Source organism: Mytilus californianus, unplaced genomic scaffold (genome assembly GCF_021869535.1).
Source record: "Mytilus californianus isolate M0D057914Y unplaced genomic scaffold, xbMytCali1.0.p SCAF_5, whole genome shotgun sequence".
Taxonomy (NCBI): Eukaryota; Metazoa; Mollusca; class Bivalvia; order Mytilida; family Mytilidae; genus Mytilus; species Mytilus californianus.
Genome location: NW_026262701.1, coordinates 73,092,234 through 73,110,926, shown reverse-complemented (window position 1 = coordinate 73,110,926; position 18,693 = coordinate 73,092,234). Strand labels below are relative to the sequence as shown.

Genomic DNA, 18,693 nt, shown 5'->3' with positions numbered 1-18,693 from the left:
ATGATTCTACTTGCAAAATCGCATGTCTCCACCCGGACTCGAACTGGGACCTCTGTGTTACAAGGCAGCGTGTTAACCGACTGAGCTAAAGAAGTACTTCCTTAGCTCAACCGCTTACGGCTGACTAAGTATCTACCACATTTACTAAGGGAAGCAATCCCGTCACACTAGTTTTAGAGCCAGTGTAGTTAATAGATTTATTTATCTTACCTAGTTCTGGAGCCAGTGTTGGTAATGGATGAGTTTATCTTACCTAGTTCTGGAGCCAGTGTTGGTAATGGATTAATTTATCCTACCTAGTTTTAGAGCCAGTGTTGGTAATGGATTAATTTACCATACCTAGTTTTGGAGCCAGTGTTGGTAATGGATTAATTTATCGTACCTAGTTTTGGAGCCAGTGTTGGTAATGGATTAATTTATCGTACCTAGTTTTGGAGCCAGTGTTGGTAATGGATTAATTTATCGTACCTAGTTTTGGAGCCAGTGTTGGTAATGGATTAATTTATCGTACCTAGTTTTGGAGCCAGTGTTGGTAATGGATTAATTTATCGTACCAGTGTTGGTAATGGATTAATTTATCTTACCTAGTTTTGGAGCCAGTGTTGGAAATGGATTAGGAGTAGCATTAGGTCCTCCTGGTGATGGTGTAAGAGGATTTGGTGTTGGGTTGGAACAATCTGGTTTCTTACAACATGGATTGGAAGCATCATAAACCATTCTACAGTTGGCTGGTAGTGGTGGGTATCGTGCACATCTGTCAATATTGAATCAATCATTTAAAAAAATTCAGAAATTGTTTGACTTTCATTGTTTTATACATGTTTTACTGTATCAAATTGCAATGAAATTATGGGGTTTGCCATTTTATACAAGAAAGCTCTAATGTAAATTTAGAATTTTTTGCAGCAAAGCATATAACAGTGGAAGTATAACATTGAGCTAAATTTACATTTTATAATATAAATGAATGCAGCAATTAACCATTGATGTCATAATTTTCAATAATAGCATATTTTACTTCACAATATTACTAAATTTACTACAGGCAAAATTTAAAACAGTTGTTCCATACTGTATTACTACTTATTTTTATTGATATTTGTTTTATGCTTTTAGCTCTTTTTTGCTGATTTAGCAGCCATTTGATTCTACTATCTATGTTGATGTAATCATATAAAAAAGAATCCAACTTTTGTACATTAGGGATGGTTTATATTTTTTCTATTTTCAACTTGCAAAAGTCACTTAAATAAGCTGCTCGCGTAAAATGGTTGATTTAAAGTATTCCTTAGATGGAAAACAGATGCAATGATTCAATGTCCACCATATCTGTAATTCAATTTCGACTGCTACAATTTAATCCATGAATTTTGAGATTTATAACAGACCATGTATAATTCTTAATCAAAGAGCTTGTGAGCACTGAAGGGTATAGATTGCATTCACTTTGCATTGTGAACTAAAAATTGAACATTGCATTGTATTAAGCACTGGAAGCCTGTACTATGAAATAAAGATATAATTGTAGTTAGTTCAACTACAACAAGAAATGATTGTAACAGGATGCTGTTACGAAGTCTCCCAAACGAAGCTCCCATAATTCGTAATTCCCAGGGTCGCCTGACATTGGGCAACGTCCAGTGAAAATTGGTTTGGTCCAGTAAAGTTATATGCATTAGTGATGCCTGGGGACTAACCTTGTATATCATTCAAATCATCTTGGCATGACAAACCAGAATATATATGGTTTAGGGGTGGGGATCTCGACCATTTACAAGATACTAGAACATTGGGGGTGGGGAGCAACCCCTGGGGACTGGCCCTATACGTCATTCAAATGTTCATTACATGACAAACAGGAATATATATGGTTTAGGGGTGGGGATCTCAACCATTTACAAGATATTAGAACATTGGGGCTGGGGGGAACCCCTGGGGTTTGACCGTATACATCATTCAAATGTTTGAGACATGACAAACCAGAATATATATGGTTTAGGGGTGGGGATCTCAACCATTTACAAGATATTAGAACTTTCTCAAATGGCAGGGGGTCGGGATGACCCCTGGGGACTAACCCTGTATATCATTCAAACCATCTTTGCATGACAAACCAGAATATATATGGTTTAGGGGTGGGGATCTTGACCACTTAGAAGATATTAGAACTTTCTTAAATGGCAGGGGGTGGGGTGACCCCTGGGGACTAACCCTGTATTTCATTCGATGTGCTTAATCATGACAAACCAGAATATATATGGTTTAGGGGTGGGGATCTCGACCATTTACAAGATAATAGAACTTTCTCAAATGGCAGGGGGTCGGGATGACCCCTGGGGACTAACCCTGTATATCATTCAAACCATCCTAGCATGACAAACCAGAATATATATGGTTTAGGGGTGGGGATCTTGACCACTTACAAGATATTAGAACTTTCTTAAATGGCAGGGGGTGGGGGTGACCCCTGGGGACTAACCCTGTATTTCATTTGATGTGCTTGATCATGACAAACCAGAATATATATGGTTTAGGGGTGGGGATCTCGACCATTTACAAGATATTAGAACTTTCTCAAATGGCAGGGGGTCGGGATGACCCCTGGGGACTAACCCTGTATATCATTCAAACCATCTTAGCATGGCAAACCAGAATATATATGGTTTAGGGGTGGAGATCTTGACCACTTACAAGGTATTAGAACTTTCTTAAATGGCAGGGGGTGGGGGTGACCCCTGGAGACTAACCCTGTATTTCATTTAATGGGCTTTATCATTTAGAACATTTTCAATTAAAAAGATTGTGTCTATCACAAACGGTTTTCAATTTATAATCATTTGAAAATTTTAAAAAATAAAATCCCATAGGGTTCTATAGTAAAACCCTCTTTTCTTTTTGCCCCTCAAAGTACCCCTTTATAAACCCCATTGCACAAACAAAACCCTGATTGCACCACTAGACATGTTAGTCTAACATATTGTGAAACCCTAAGTTAATCTGACAAGCGGTTTTGGAGAACGGGTGCGGACAAGTTCAAATTTAAAAGCGGCGGAAGAAGAAGAAGAAGAATAATAATAATAAGAACTGAGCAAAAACAATAAGTCTTCCCAAACTTCGTTTGGGAGACTTAATTATGGACAAAGGAAGATAACTCTAATTTTAAATATTGATACTAGATTCATGCAGCATGCACAATTTATTTAATTTTCTTGACAAGTATTGTTATACACATACACATTAATTTGTAATTTGAATATCTGAGTTTATATTTCATTGATACAATTTGCTGAAATGTTCATGGATAGGATGTGTAGAATGTGTGTCTAATGCACTATGTTTTGTTTATGTCAAAAGTAGTGATAAAGTCTGGATAACTTTCAAGCACGCCACATAAGGATTTTAATAGCACAAATGCAATATTTACTCCCAAAATTTTGAGGGTTTACAACAACCCTGTTATATCATCAAACTTCATCAAACAACACATTTTTATAAGTGTACTTACATATCGGTACATGTGTATTTTCTTTATAAGTGTACTTACATATCGGTATATGTGAATATTCTTTATAAGTGTACTTACATATCGGTACATGTGTATTTTCTTTATAAGTGTACTTACATATAGGTACATGTGTATTTTCTTTATAAGTGTACTTACATATTGGTACATGTGTATTTTCTATATAAGTGTACTTACATATAGGTACATGTGTATTTTCTTCATAAGTGTACTTACATATCGGTACATGTGTATTTTCTTCATAAGTGTACTTACATATAGGTACATGTGTATTTTCTTCATAAGTGTACTTACATATCGGTACATGTGTATTTTCCAGTCATGCCATTTTCACATACACAGTTATATTTACAACCATCTCTCCATCTCTGTCCCTGGGTATATTGTTGGCCATTGTAGACACACACTTCTGTAAACGAATAAACAAATAATCATACAATATCAAAGCATCATTGCACATAATGAAACTTATTCATGGACTGTAATTTATTATGGATTCCTTAGTTAATTAAAGCTGTGAATTTGAACATCAACTAAAATGAATCTAATTGATTTAAATTTAAAGGTGTTTTCATTTTTTAATTACAAATAAATAAAAAAAACATATATACCGGTATGTTATATTTTCACTAGCCCCAAAAATAAACAACTTTAAAGTATTTAGTTATGAATAAAAGGAAATAAGGGGTATTCTGAAAAATTGTTATAGTAAAAATACTATAATAAACTGAATGTATGGCAAGAAAGCATCAGGTTCCACCAACAAAAGACTATGTGCCGAATTCAAATACCCCGGTACCGATATACATTTTTCATCATTATTGTAAATGCATTAAGCTGGCGAAAAACTTTAATCAAGTACAGTCAATTCTAAATTTTTTTGTGATTTTCATTGATGCAATAACAAAGTTGTAAGTTACATTTTACACAGTTTTTGAATATAAACTTACTTGGTTGTGGTTGTGGAGTTGGATTTGGGTTTGGTGTCAAATTTGGATTTGGTACAAGAGTTGGAATCTGTGATGGAATCATGCCTGGTGCATAGGTTCCTCCTGGGTAAGGTGTGGGGTTTAGGTTTGGTTGTGGTACTGGTGTGTTCACACCTCCTGGTGTTGGTTGCAGGTTTGGTATTGGTGTTGGGTTGAGACCAGTGACTTGTCCGAATACTCCTGGTGGAATGGTGGAGTTGTTTGGATTGGTGCATTGTGGGATCTTGCAGCAGACAGGATCTGATGGATCTGCTACCATTATACAGGTTGGTGAGATGTTCACATAGGTTGGACATCTATACAAGGAATCACATAAAACAGATTAAATGAGTTATAATTGTCAGAAAAAGTTTTTAACACTTTGAAATTACACCTAATTTCTGTTTTCTTTCACTTTCTTTTTTTAAATTGATGTAGATCTACAGAACAATTGCTTTTTACAAGAATTTATGAAAATATTTTTTTTAATATTTTTCATAGTTTTATGAAATACAAAATAAAAAGTCCATAGTATTTATTTGTCATGAAAAATCGTATTCTATCAAAATGTTTTAAAATAAAAACATGATAAATTTATGTAAATAAACAGTTCAAACTCACCTATCTTTGCATGAATAATGTCCAGTTTTACCATCATCACAAACACAAATTTTGTCACATCCATCATCCCATGTCTGTCCTTGAGTGTAAGCTTTTCCTTTCATAATGCAAACATCTAAAAGAAAGAAATACACTTTGTAGAGAACATGAGGGTCTGGTTAAAAAACACATTAAAAGCAAAGTATGTTAAAACAGTATGTACAGTTTTCAAACATATCAACTTGTCAAGTAAATATTCATTTCACTCTCAAATCACATCAATTTTAAAAAAAAATTGTCTGACAAAGGCAATTCCTAAAATACCCAGATAAATCCATGAAGAATATAAAAAAGCAAGATAAGATAAAAAAAAAAAGCATTTAATACTTTACTGACATCTTAATGAAATAATGTTTGAGGATACTTTTGTTCATTGGATGGTTAATTGATAGGCGAAAAGAAAGCATGTACTGTGGATTCATTTTTTTTCGTGGGTACCGATTTTCGTGGATTGAAGAAATCTTGCATATTCGTGCACATATGATTTCGTGGTTTTACCAAAGTCCGAATACAACCCAATAGAAAATTTGTAATTTGTTGAACATTTAAATTCATGGTTCACCTGTACTCACGAAATCCACGAAAATTGGTATCCCACGAATAATAATGAATCCACAGTAATCTTATTAACTTTGATAACAAATCTTTCTTTTAATCATTTCTCAACAGATAACATCTTGTAGGAGACGTAAAACTCACCTTTAACCACAGGTTGTGGACCTTGTGTTGGTGGAGTCATCAATGGTGACAATGTTGATCCAGGGCCTGGAGTATTTCCTGGCTTTAGTGATGGGGTGAATGGTGGTATTGGTGTTGGTGCTACGCTACTACAAGATGGAACTTTACAACACTGATCGTTCTTATCTTGTACCAAAACACAGTACGATGGGATCTGTGGGTATCTTGGGCATCTGAAATAAGACAATGAAAACAACATATTCATAATTTATTTAAATGAATTTACATCCTGTATGTTGACATGCAAATGTTGTTGACTTTTGATACTAAATTCTATGATTAATTGATTGTTTGTGTTTTACAGCACTTTCACCACTCTTAGCTATATTGTGGCAGCCAGTGAGTGTTTATTGTTGGAGGAGGCTGGTGTAACTAAACAGAACCAGTGATAATCAAATCTTAAGAACCTTAACTAACTCATCTGGTAAAAATATGCTAGATTGTTAAAAAAAATAATAATTAGGATATTAAACAAGTTCAATGTTTGTTTATCATTTTGGTGTTTACAGTTTCTCTTTTTCCATTCTTGTTTTCAAGATAATACCAAAAAAAACTCTAAATTTATTTAAAAATCATCATTCAAGGGGAATAATTTCAATAAGGAATTAGCTGACAGTTTTGATGGATTTATAAAAGATCTTTTGACCTGCTGAGTGTTTTTTGCTAGTCAAAAACTCCCCTATCTACTACAGTTTTCAACATATCATCTTCATATATAATTCATATGTACATGTAATTCATATTTGACAATAACTCCTATAAGCAGTCATTTGTTTTTTTAAGCTATATTTGTTTTTTTTGTTGATTAAAAAAATATAGACAGTTAAGTGTACTAACAATTGTAAGGATTCAAAGGATGTTTTTTATAGTCAAATTTGCAGTTTTGTAGATGTTGTATTGCTGATCACATTTACTGGTTTATATAGCTTCTGTTTATCTATCTTAATTATCAAGATTATAGGTGGAAATGTTAAACTTTATCAATTATCATCAATTAAAGGCAATAACTCCAAGAAGGAAACACAAATAAGGGCAATAACTCCAAGAAGGAAACACAAATAAGGGCAATAACTCCAAGAAGGAAACACAAATAAGGGCAATAACTCAAAGAAGGAAACACAAATAAGGGCAATAACTCCAAGAAGGAGACAACTGATTATTTCAGTCATACTTCCCTTTTTAAAGATATAGTTTTTACTGATCATTTCTGCTGTTAATAGTTTCTGTCTATCTTTCAAAATTTTAAGATTATGGGCAAAAATCCTTCAATAAGCAAAATAAATAATTTGTCTGAAATATTTGATGGAATTAGTGGCTATTAAGATAACGGCATTCAGAACATTTTTGCCCTGTACAGTTTTTATGCCCCACCTATGATAGTAGAGGGGCATTATGTTTTCGGTCTGTGCGTGGGTTCGTTCATCCGTCCGTTCATCTGTTTGTCCATCTGTCCCGCTTCAGGTTAAAGTTTTTGGTCAAGGTAGTTTTTTATGAAGTTGAAGTCCAATCAACTTGAAACTTAGTACACATGTTTTCTATGATATGATATTTCTAATTTTAATGCCAAAGTAGAGTTTTGACCCCAATTTCATGATCCACTGAACATAGAAAATGATAGTGCAAGTGGGGCATCCATGTACTATGGACACATGCTTGTTCTGTTTTGAAGAAGATCTTACCTTTCATCACATTTGTACTGACCACTTGTTCCATCAGTACATACACAGTGGTATCGACAGCCATCATCCCATTTCTGGCCTGTGGTATATTGTTTACCCATGTATTCACATGTTCCTGTAAAAATATCATCGGTCAAGTGAAACAATTCGGGTTACCATTATTAGGTTTATCAAGATATGAGAGTCTGGATGCGCTCTTCATTTCTGTATTCTTTAATTGTTTAGGTCATTTTTCTCTATTTTTTATATTTTTGTCCATAATTATTCTCTAATCTTTATGTATTAGCACCCCATAATTCTCTATGCTTTATGCCCCATTATTCTGAAGTATTAGTGCATTATTCTCTATTCTGTAAACCCAATCAAGACCCTCAGATATGAAGGTTCAGCTGTACTCAAGCAATACACTGTTCTACAGAAAATATTTCTAGTAAGTGTCATAGTGATTCAGAGTAACAGTTTTAATAATGACAGAAAATTACAAAATAGGGGCATGAAGGATATCTAGTTTTCAAATAATCATAAAATGTTTATCACATATCAAATAATCAATTTGATAATTTCTGAATGAATAATCAAAATTTGTCAAAATCAGGTTCTTGTAAAAACATAACCATTAAAATATGTAATTAAATGTAGTAATCAAATGAAAAGGCTTGAAAGACCAGAGTTTCACAATCTTACCTCGGAGACTTGGCACCTGTGGTTTTCCAATGACAGATCCTGTAACACCTAGAGGTTGAGGGTAGGGTGTGACAGTAGGTGTGAAATTAGGTCCAATGGTGGGGTTAAGTCCTGGTTGTGGAGTTGGTTGTCCTGGTCCTGGAGTTATGTATGGTTTTGGTGTTGGAGTAGAGAGACATCTGGGTACCTGACAACAGGGATCTGATGGGTCTGTTACATAACTGCATCCTGGTTGTAACTGGTAACTAGGGCATCTGAAATATTGAAAAAAATAATTTAATGTTAGATTGAAGAAACGACTTCAATTAAGAAACAGTCTATTGCTTACATCCACTTCATTTGAAATTTGGTGGATACCGGGTAGTTGTCTCATTGGTAATCATACTATATCTCCTTATTTTTATAACATAAGGATGAATCAAAACTCACAAGTTAAAAAAGTTAAGTAGCCCATGCAATCTACAATGACCTATTTATCATCATTTTTTTCTCTCAAACTTTGACTGACTGTTTGAGACCCTCAATGTTTAAAATCTTTTCACAACTCTGTTGTAGTAAATGAAACATTGCCCACATGATTACAACAGAAACCTTTCAGGGCGGATCAAGGATCTTTTAAAGGGGGTGTGATTCAAGAAAAGTTTTGGATGATTTTATGCTAAAACTGATATATTATCAAAGGAGGATATTATGGTTATATAATATATAAACATATCCTACATTCTTTATAGCTATAAGGGATTCTACAATATTTTACCCAAACTTTTGTAAAAATGATTATTGATATCATCAATAATCCCTTTTGCTTTGTGGCATCAAAATTTTAAATAAAATCATTATATCATGTAAGGGCAGAAAAACAGTGATAAGGTCTTTTTCAATATTCTAACAACAAAATTTGTTTCTCATTACATTTGTACTAACACAGACAATCATAGATCCATACCTATCCATACAGTTGTAAATATTTCTGGAAGCATCATCACATCTACAATTCTTATCACAACCGACTTGCCAGCTCTGTCCTTGTTTGTATGCTACCCCTTGGTATACACAGAATGCTGCAACATAAAATTGAATAATTGATATAGGAAGATGTGGTATGAGTGCCAATGAGACAACTCTCCATCCAAGTTACAATTTATAAAAGTAAACCATTATAGGTCAAGGTACGGCCTTCAACACAGAGCATTGGCTCACACCGAACAGCAAGCTATAAAGGGCCCCAAAAAATTACTAGTGTAAAACCATTCAAACGGAAAAACCAACGTTGACTTGTTTTGCAAAATACTTTTATTTTTGGACGCAGTTCTTATATTAAGTTTCAAATCCGACATGATACCAAATTTTGTGAAATGAATTCAAATTCATGTAAGGAACAAACACTAGATATGGATGTATTTTATTATTAATACTTAATTTGTAAAGTTTCAAGATTACAGAATGCTTACTAAAAACCAGACAATGTTTGTTTTACATAAATGTTTGAACTTCAGGATTGCAGAAGAAATAAGACACCATTTATATTGGTCAGTTCATACTGATGACAGAAATTTTTATTCAAAATATCTATTTATTATTTTTTTTCGATAATTTGATATTAATTTTTTACTTAAATTTGATGTTTTTGTCAATATTTAAATATACCAATCCCTATGCACAATAGGTGTATAAAAAATATATTTTACCTAGAACAGGTGATTGTGTTGTCTGGGTACCAGGTAGTCCTGGTGTAGGTGGCAATGTGGGTTGTCCTGGTATAGGAGCTTTTGTGATTGGTAAGATTGGTCCTGGTGTGGGTATGATCACAGGTTTATCATAATTACAAACTGGTCTCTGACAACAGAAATCTTTAGGATCAGTCTCCAGGTGACAATATGGAGGAATAGCTGGATAGGCTGGGCATCTAAAAGAATAGGAAACACACACATGTATTAATCTCTAAATATTGCAAATTCTCAATTCTTTTCAATGTTTTTAGTACCCATATTAGAACATGGCCATCTTATAAAGAATAGTAAATAGCACAGGTATTAATCTCTTTATATTGCAAATTCACAAGTTTTTTCAATATTTTTATTACTGTAAATTCAGAAATTATTGCGAGATTTTTATTAATGCAAATAATGCAGCTGAATGAGTATCGCAATAGTAAAAACTCGATAATTGAACCATATAACTGTATGCATATTTTCCTGAAATCGCAATAAATAATCTCGCATTTGAGTCCATTCTTCAGAATTCGCAATAATAAATGCATGCAAAAAGACATTTCTGAATTGACAGTTACATTTTTAACAGAAAAAAACTGAAACAAATTGTCAATAACTTCATAACATAGAATCATTTTTTTTTTTGGCAAAAAAGCCCAAAACCTTACCACAAAAATCAGACTACTGATATGACTGGGAATGATAACAAAATTGAGAATGTGTCAAAGAGACAACAACCCAACCAAAGAGCAGAAAACAGTCCAAGGCCACCAAAGGGTCTTCAACACAGCGAGAAAACTCCTATGAAAAATGACTGCCACATATAGTTTGCATTTTGTAATTGGCTCTATTTTGTCTTAAAATGGTGGACATAACAGTAGTTCAACATGGGTGTTCTTGTCATTTTAAAAGTTTTGACATACAAAAACATGATTATTGCTTCCCTTAAATTAGCCTTCACTTAATATGTGCCATTTCATCTATGGACAATATTGAGCAAAATTTTGTTTCCAAGTAAGAGCAAACTATATAAAAAATCATGTCAATGCATCAGAAAAATTTAATGAAAATAATGTGAAATTATCAACTAACAAAAAATCTAAAAATGTCGATGATGAGATAATGGTCTTTAAAACCATTTTACATAAGGTGATAAAAAAGCCAAACAGAAGAATCTGAAAAGTCTTGATATGATGAAATATCTTTATTCTTTAAATGTTTGAACATGGAAGCTGAACAGGATTGGATACAAGTTAGCTTACTGTGGATTCATTATTATTAATCATGGGTACCAGTTTTTCATGGATTTAGTGGGTAATGGTTAATCATGAATTTAAATGTTCAAGGAAGTATCAATTTTCTATAGGCATGTATGCAGACTTTTGCAATTCCAAAACAACATCCACTGTAACTGTTTAAAAATTTAGCTGTTATTAGAAAATCTACAAAACAGACCAAAATTCTCTTTCATTTTGCATTTGAATTTTCCTTAATCAATCACAGTCTTATATGTGTATATGTATAAATGCACTTGCACTTGCATAAGGTTGATTTCTATCCAACCAAGCACCTATTTTAGTGACTCTATTTGATTACCTTTCAGTACATTCATAATGTCCTGTCATACCATCAGTACATTCACAGTTATAATCACATCCATCCTGCCATCTCTGACCTTGTCCATAAGCTTTGCCTTTGTATACACATACCACTACAATATAATCATTTTGTTATTTATATTATGACGACTTGACAATTTCAACTTCATAGAAAAAAAATTTACTTATTTGCAAATATTTTCATTTTAACTAATGTTTCTTATATTGGATATGTACATCTACCATCAAGTCCAGAAGGTCACAGTCATTGGCGACAACGTTGCGCAATTGCAGTTGACGTTTATGGGATATTTGAAATGTTTGATTTTTACCATTTTAAGAGTATTGCATTAAAATAAGAACAACAGTACTGTATTTAAAAAGTCGCCACCATCAATTTTGGATTTGAGTGGGAACTCTTCAAATACAGGACTGTTATTCCTTAATTAACAAGAATGTTATTGCACACTTGATTAAATTGATAAAATTTTGGTGTAAACTATAGCCTACTTTTTGGAGCTGGGGTAGGTTGTCTGGTTGGTATTGGCTGGCCTGGTTTAGGTGCTAGTGTAGGTAGAGGTGTTGGTGTAGGGCTTGGTGCAAATCCTGTTACAACACCCAATGGCTGTCCTGTCACAAGCTGTGGGGCTTGAGTCATTCCTGGACGTGGTGTGACTTGTGGTACAGGGGTTGGGTAACCGTTGACTCCTGGGATACACTGAGGAAGTTGACAACATTGTGGATCTTTTGGATCTGGTACCATTGTACAGGTTTGAGGAACATTCTTGTATGTTCGGCATCTGAAAAAAATAAATGGAAAAAAATTATACCTTTTATCAAAATCTTATCTTTTATTTATAACAAGTATAACTAAAAAAACTAGGGAAAAAGTAAGCAATCAAGAATACAATTTTTCTTAGTTATTTTCTGACTTATCCTGATTTTCACACTTTTTTCTAGTTTACATATATATATATCAATCATATTTTCATTGTAATCCTTTTCCAATTCAAAAAATCAAATTTTTTTTACATTTAGGATTTATGGAACATAATTGAAAGACTATTATACTGTATAATTCATTTCATTTAAACAGATTCTTTAGGTAGTTAAATCATTTAATTTGTGTAAGAAAAACAACATAAAATTAACTGACAACTATTATACACAAAATTGGTCAAGCTGACATCTGATTAATTTCAGGTATAGTGGAATAATTTAGAATATAACAGCCAACAATTTTTTAAAAATCTTTTGATTATAAATAATGAGTTACAAGAAAAAATTGACAGATGAATAGTTTGTGATGTTAAATATAAAAATAATACCTGTCACTACATCTATAGAATCCAGTTTTACCATCTTCACAGACACATTTCTTGTCACATCCATCGTACCAGGTCTGACCTTGTGTATACTGACGACCTTTCATTATACAGACATCTATAAAAAAACACAGATTTCCAAATATTAGTTTATTAAACACATGCATTGGAATAGGTTTAGCAAAACATTTCCAACTCAAAAGACAAACAAATAAGATAAAAATACTTGCGTATAATGAAAACATTCATGAATTTGTTATTCTAATTTGAAACACATAACGTGTACCATTTTTAAAGCACACCTGGTTGGTAACTTCTCCATTATTTGACAAAACTTCATTTTTGACAGGGCACAGTGAAACTGTCTCAACAATGTTATTATTAGCTTACAGGTTATAAAGAGGACTAAAAACAAAACTTTTAGCGAGCAACATCTTAATTCAGTTTTTTTTTTTTTTACAACACAACTCTAGAAGAAGGAAATTGATAAATATAAGGTTGAATTCAATTTTTTTTAATCCACAATAAAAACTTCAAATTTGATTGAACTATAGGGATTACTTGTAATATTTTCTTTCTTTCTAAATTATAAAAATATTTAAGCAGAATTTTATCATTTTACCCATGGAAGACGAAGACTCTTTTTTAGTAAAAAAAAATCCCTTATCCACATTCAAGGTAATGTATTGTTGCTTGCTTATTATCCAGTTGCAAATATTTCAATTATTTTCACAACAAACCCAAATATTCGTGCAAGCACATCCAAGGGACTAAACATTTGATGATATATATAGCCTTACCTTTATATGCAAATGGATATGAACGAATGAAAAAAATAAAAATTTATAATTATTCAATGAAGACTTACCTTTTGGTTGTGGTGATAATGTTGGAACTCCAGTGTAGGGGTTTGGTGCAATAGTAGTCCTCATATTTGGTGCAATAGTAGTCCTCATATTTGGTGCAATAGTTGGACCAGTATTTCCTGGATTTGGAACAAGTGTATTTAAAGGATTTGGTGTCATGTTTGGTGCTGGTGTTGGTGAACAGGTAGCAATCTTACAGCAGGCATCATTTGGATCAACAGAAAGTCTGCAGTTACTTGGTAGATTGACATAGGTCTGGCAACTGAAAACAAAAATCGTTGCGTATTGAGACAAATATGTTAAGAGGACTCTGGTTATTTGGAAAATTAGACCAGCCAAAATTTCAAATAATGGGAAAAAAATCTTTATGATTTCCGACTTATTAGTAAATCCTGATTACTTCAATTTCTGGATATGTTACAGTACAGTGTGAGGATGAAGAACTCACAAATCTTGTTTTAAAAATGCCCAATGTTTATGTGAAGTCCAAATCAGGAATCTCAAAATTGATTGTCACCATTTTTTTTATACATTTAATGTCTATTTTGAATTTGGTGTTGATAAACTCTGTTATTATTTTTTTTCAACTTGTCTATATTCAGGACCATTTAGATATAACCATATATTGTGCTGGCTTTTGGTGAAACTTGTTGGATTGCCATTTGAGAATAACCCTACTTCTTTTTAACTGACTTGTTAAAATTAAAAAAATGTTTTCATTTGTTTCTTAACATTTGTACAATTTCGTGACAGGAAATTTATTGATGCAGGAAACAGATATCTATACAATTTTTAAATTTGCTGTGAAAAAAAACTTAAGGGAGAGTAATCATTCATCAAATCAATACAAGTACCACCAATTAATAACACATTTGTAAGATTTTTCAAAATGAACTTCAGATGTAGTGAAGATATTTGAAAAAAAAAATATTTGTAAGTTTCATGTTTTCATTTAAACATGTTCTATAAAAATAAAAGTTAATGACTTATAAAATCATACCGTTTTGTACATTTATATCTTCCGTTTACGGCATCAAAACATTCACAATGAAGATCACATCCATCATCAAATTTCTGTCCTTGAGTGTAAGTTTTTCCCTTGTACATACATACTGGAATTGGTGGACTATTTGTAGCAGGGGTTGGGAAGCCTGGGCGTGGTGTTGGTGTCACACCCACACCAATGATAACAGCTGGTACGGTAGGTATCATTGGTGGTACCTGTGTTGGGTTGGGATTTGGAGTCATTCCTGGACCAAGTGAAGGTGTAAATCCTGGTTGTGGTGTTTGAGGACTACAGCTTGGTACACGACAGCAGCTGTCTGATGGATCGGTAACTAAAACACATCCTTGAGGTACACTTGGGTATTTTGCACATCTGAAAAATAAATTCAAAAGATAACTTTAAATTCATACATTGCCTCTGGAAAAAAACATCAATTTCAAATATTTTGGCTTTCAAACTTTCTTCAGAAAAAAAACCCATTTTGACTCATATATGTATAAATTCCCCATTTGTTTTTAATCTTCAAAAACAATTTCTTGGTTCACAGAAACACAGAATTTTTTTCTTAGTTCAAATACTTAAATACTATTACACATATGAATAAAATGAAATGTGGGGTAAACTTAAAAAATTGTGCAAAGTAACTGAACATATGGTTGGTGTGGTCTGTTGTACTGTCTATCTGGACCATGCATTGTTGTTTATTTTCTCAGTCGGTTGTTGGTGGTTGGTGTGGTCTGTTGTAATATATTTGGATAGTTCCAGTTATCCTTTCTAAGAATGAGTAAATCATTCTCGAGGGGGGACACTTCCTATATACAAGGATACAAGGTGATAGGACGTGCCGCTGGAAAAGGTCGCATTTTCCAGCTTGAAAATATGTCAATAGGTGGGGAAAACTATAAGAAATATATGATAAGGTCAATAAAGTTTTCATTACTTGTTAAATGAAAAGCCCTGTAATTTTCTTGGTGTTCTGGCTGTGTTTTTATGCACAAATTTCACATCTTTTGACACTTTGATATTCCACTTTTCCAACACACCCCACACGAAACCCAACCAAATTAGGGAAAAGGTTACATTTATACATATGCAATATATGAAAAGGTATACATTTTTAAAATCTAAATTATATGAAAAGGGTGGGGTAACAGAACCCCAGCGGCACCCCCTATCAAATTAAGTATTGAAGTTGCCCTGATATTCTTGCTCTCATGTTTTACCTGTCTGAACATCTGTAGAACCCTGTCTTCCCATTTTCACATACACATTTAAGGTCACATCCATCGTCCCATGTCTGTCCTTGTTTGAAAGGTACACCATTGTACATACAGTAATCTACAAATATGAAAGTAAAAGAGACTACAATATTGATTGATTGTTGGTCGCTTAACATCCAGTGGCAAATATTTCAAGCATGTTCAGGACAAACTACAATACTGATATTTCAATATTTAACATAAATCTATCGGAAAAGAATATTACTACAAAAACATTGTGGAATTATATAAAAATATTTCGATATATAGATATACATTGCAAAACTACATCCAGATGTCTCAAATGCTAGCTCAGCAGTTTTGTGAATTTTCAAGTTGAACTTATCCATTCAGCAAAGACATTAAGACAGATTATACTTCTATTGTTTGAAAATTGAACAGCTAAAAAATACTCTGATAACATGAAAAAAACTTAATATGTAAAACCTATATTGTTAAAATGTTCACTTTTTATCCTCATGTACAGAGTACTTTTTCCTCTACAACTATTTTCATAAATTGCTGCACCAGCTTATTTTGTTACAAACAGCTTTGACGACCTTAATTTCAATGAATATTTGCTTGAATTTTTTTTAATTTATAAAGTTTATAGATAGACTGACAAAATGATAGCAATTCATATATCAATACTCTTTAAACTTCTACATTAGAAATCATAGTAAAAAAAAAGATAATGAAAAACTTCAGGATGAGCAATATCTTACCAGGCATTTTTGGTGTAGGTGCTGGAGTTGGTGGGCGTGTCTGTCCAGGAGCAAGTGGTGCCAAAGTAGTCACCATACCTGGAGCTAGAGTCACGGTTCCACTGATCTGTCCATTAGTTCCTGTGAAGTCGCAGTAAGGTTTCTTACAACATGGCTTTAGATAGTCAGCAACCAATCTACATTGCGCTGGCAAGTTGGTGTATTTTGGACACCTAAAAAGGAAGTGTACAATGTTGTCTTTTCAAGAAGGAAAGAAATTATAGAAAATATAAGTGACACTTTAGTTCAAGACAATGATATATCTATCTAGAAGAACAAACAAGAATAATGTCCATTGGTCAGTGTGCCTGACCAACAAACAAATCACACAATCTTGGTCAAAACCCTAATTTGGTTACTTTTTAAAATTTCACATCATAATGAACATGTGTACTATGTTTCAAGTTGATGGGACCATAACTTCATGGTAAACGACCATACACCTAAACTTTAACCTGATATGGGTGGGACCAACCCGAGCACTGATTAACCAATGGACAGACTAAGACTGGGAAGCAAAATACCCCCTACTATCATAGGTGAGGCATAAAAAGAATTACAAAAAACAAGCCCTTGGATAAAATTAGGACTACAATACATGTAGAATAAAAATTAAAAAAAAAAATTAATATTAAAATTCTTTAATTTTGAAAAGTAAAATATTTTTTTACATATATATATCTTCATCTTCATTATTGAGGAGGACTGTGTCACTAGTAGAACATAGACTTGACCATAGCAAGGATATTTGAAATGAAGAAAAATTATTTTTTCCTTACACTGACCACGGCAAGTATTCCATCCTCAGACATGAATGTTCATTCACTAAAAATGGGACAACAAGTTAAACAAAAATTTACCACCTACTAAATACTTACTTCTCTGAACATCTATAGAAACCCATTTTAGCATTAACACATTCACAGTCATAGTCGCAGCCATCTTGCCACTTCTGTCCCTGTGTATAACTTCGTCCCTTGTAGATACAGATTTCTAAAATAATCAAATAACAACACATGATCATTTAACCATCTTTTATACTACTTCCATAATGGCTTTCTCTATCAGGCAATTTTTTTTTTATAAATTCACCAATTTAATGATGTCTAGTAACAATTTCAAGCTGGACAGTGTTAAGCATCATATTAAATCCCTCTTATCCCTTGGAATAATTTCATTATGTCTTTAAACTACAAAATGTGTCAATTGAAATGGAATACACAATGTTAAAGAGTCATTAAGACGAGATGAAACTAGCACTGGTAAGAATGTCTGATAAATTGAAATAACACTTCATAATTTTGGTACATTTGAAGCACTCTTCTGGATATACCTTCATCAGGAACCCTCAAACCCAAACATTTGCAAGCCAAGGATATATATGTTGTGTACAAATTGTAATGTTGTACAAATTATAATTTGTACAGTATTTTGTGAATCTCTTTACATAATAAGATAAAATAAGCACAGTGTCTTTGGTTAAGCTTATCACTGTTTTATTTCCACAACTACATGCTACAGTCTTGCATATAGTACTGACACAAAGTCTATATAAAAACACTAAAATATATTTTGTGGACATAGAATTTGGTATCAGTCAAAAAATAAATATATAATCTAAACCAATCAGGTGTCATTATTTGTAGTTTTATTACATAGAGGACAGTGCTTAATGTTAGGTTGAAGTATATAAATTTCTGAGTAAAACATCAAACTGGATAATTATTGAAGATAGACTTGTATCACCTGGTGAAAGAAGGTGTGTGTCAAAATACTGATAACTTGTACAAAAACCCTGTACAAATTATAATTTGTACAAAATTACAACTTGTACACAACATATATATATATACTTGAGTACATGAGAGGCAATATGACCAAAAAAAGACCTATAAAGAGTGGCAGGCCTTT

At 32.9% G+C, this 18,693-nt stretch overlaps 1 protein-coding gene across 1 annotated transcript in view; it reads right to left on the bottom strand.

Annotated features, from left to right (window-relative positions):
• Window positions 1-18,693, bottom strand: part of LOC127702759 (uncharacterized) — a 79,773-nt gene that overhangs the window by 35,898 nt on the left and 25,182 nt on the right. The window contains exons 29-45 of the mRNA XM_052207063.1: window positions 17,661-17,775; window positions 16,744-16,955; window positions 15,983-16,097; window positions 14,754-15,131; window positions 13,756-14,015; window positions 12,891-13,005; window positions 12,073-12,362; window positions 11,561-11,675; window positions 9,941-10,158; window positions 9,199-9,313; window positions 8,253-8,506; window positions 7,569-7,683; window positions 5,851-6,062; window positions 5,113-5,227; window positions 4,474-4,808; window positions 3,818-3,932; window positions 585-754 (exon numbers count right to left, since the gene is read on the bottom strand). Coding sequence (XP_052063023.1) covers window positions 585-754; window positions 3,818-3,932; window positions 4,474-4,808; window positions 5,113-5,227; window positions 5,851-6,062; window positions 7,569-7,683; window positions 8,253-8,506; window positions 9,199-9,313; window positions 9,941-10,158; window positions 11,561-11,675; window positions 12,073-12,362; window positions 12,891-13,005; window positions 13,756-14,015; window positions 14,754-15,131; window positions 15,983-16,097; window positions 16,744-16,955; window positions 17,661-17,775 — 3,249 coding nt within the window. The remainder of the gene's footprint in view (window positions 1-584; window positions 755-3,817; window positions 3,933-4,473; window positions 4,809-5,112; window positions 5,228-5,850; window positions 6,063-7,568; window positions 7,684-8,252; window positions 8,507-9,198; window positions 9,314-9,940; window positions 10,159-11,560; window positions 11,676-12,072; window positions 12,363-12,890; window positions 13,006-13,755; window positions 14,016-14,753; window positions 15,132-15,982; window positions 16,098-16,743; window positions 16,956-17,660; window positions 17,776-18,693) is intronic.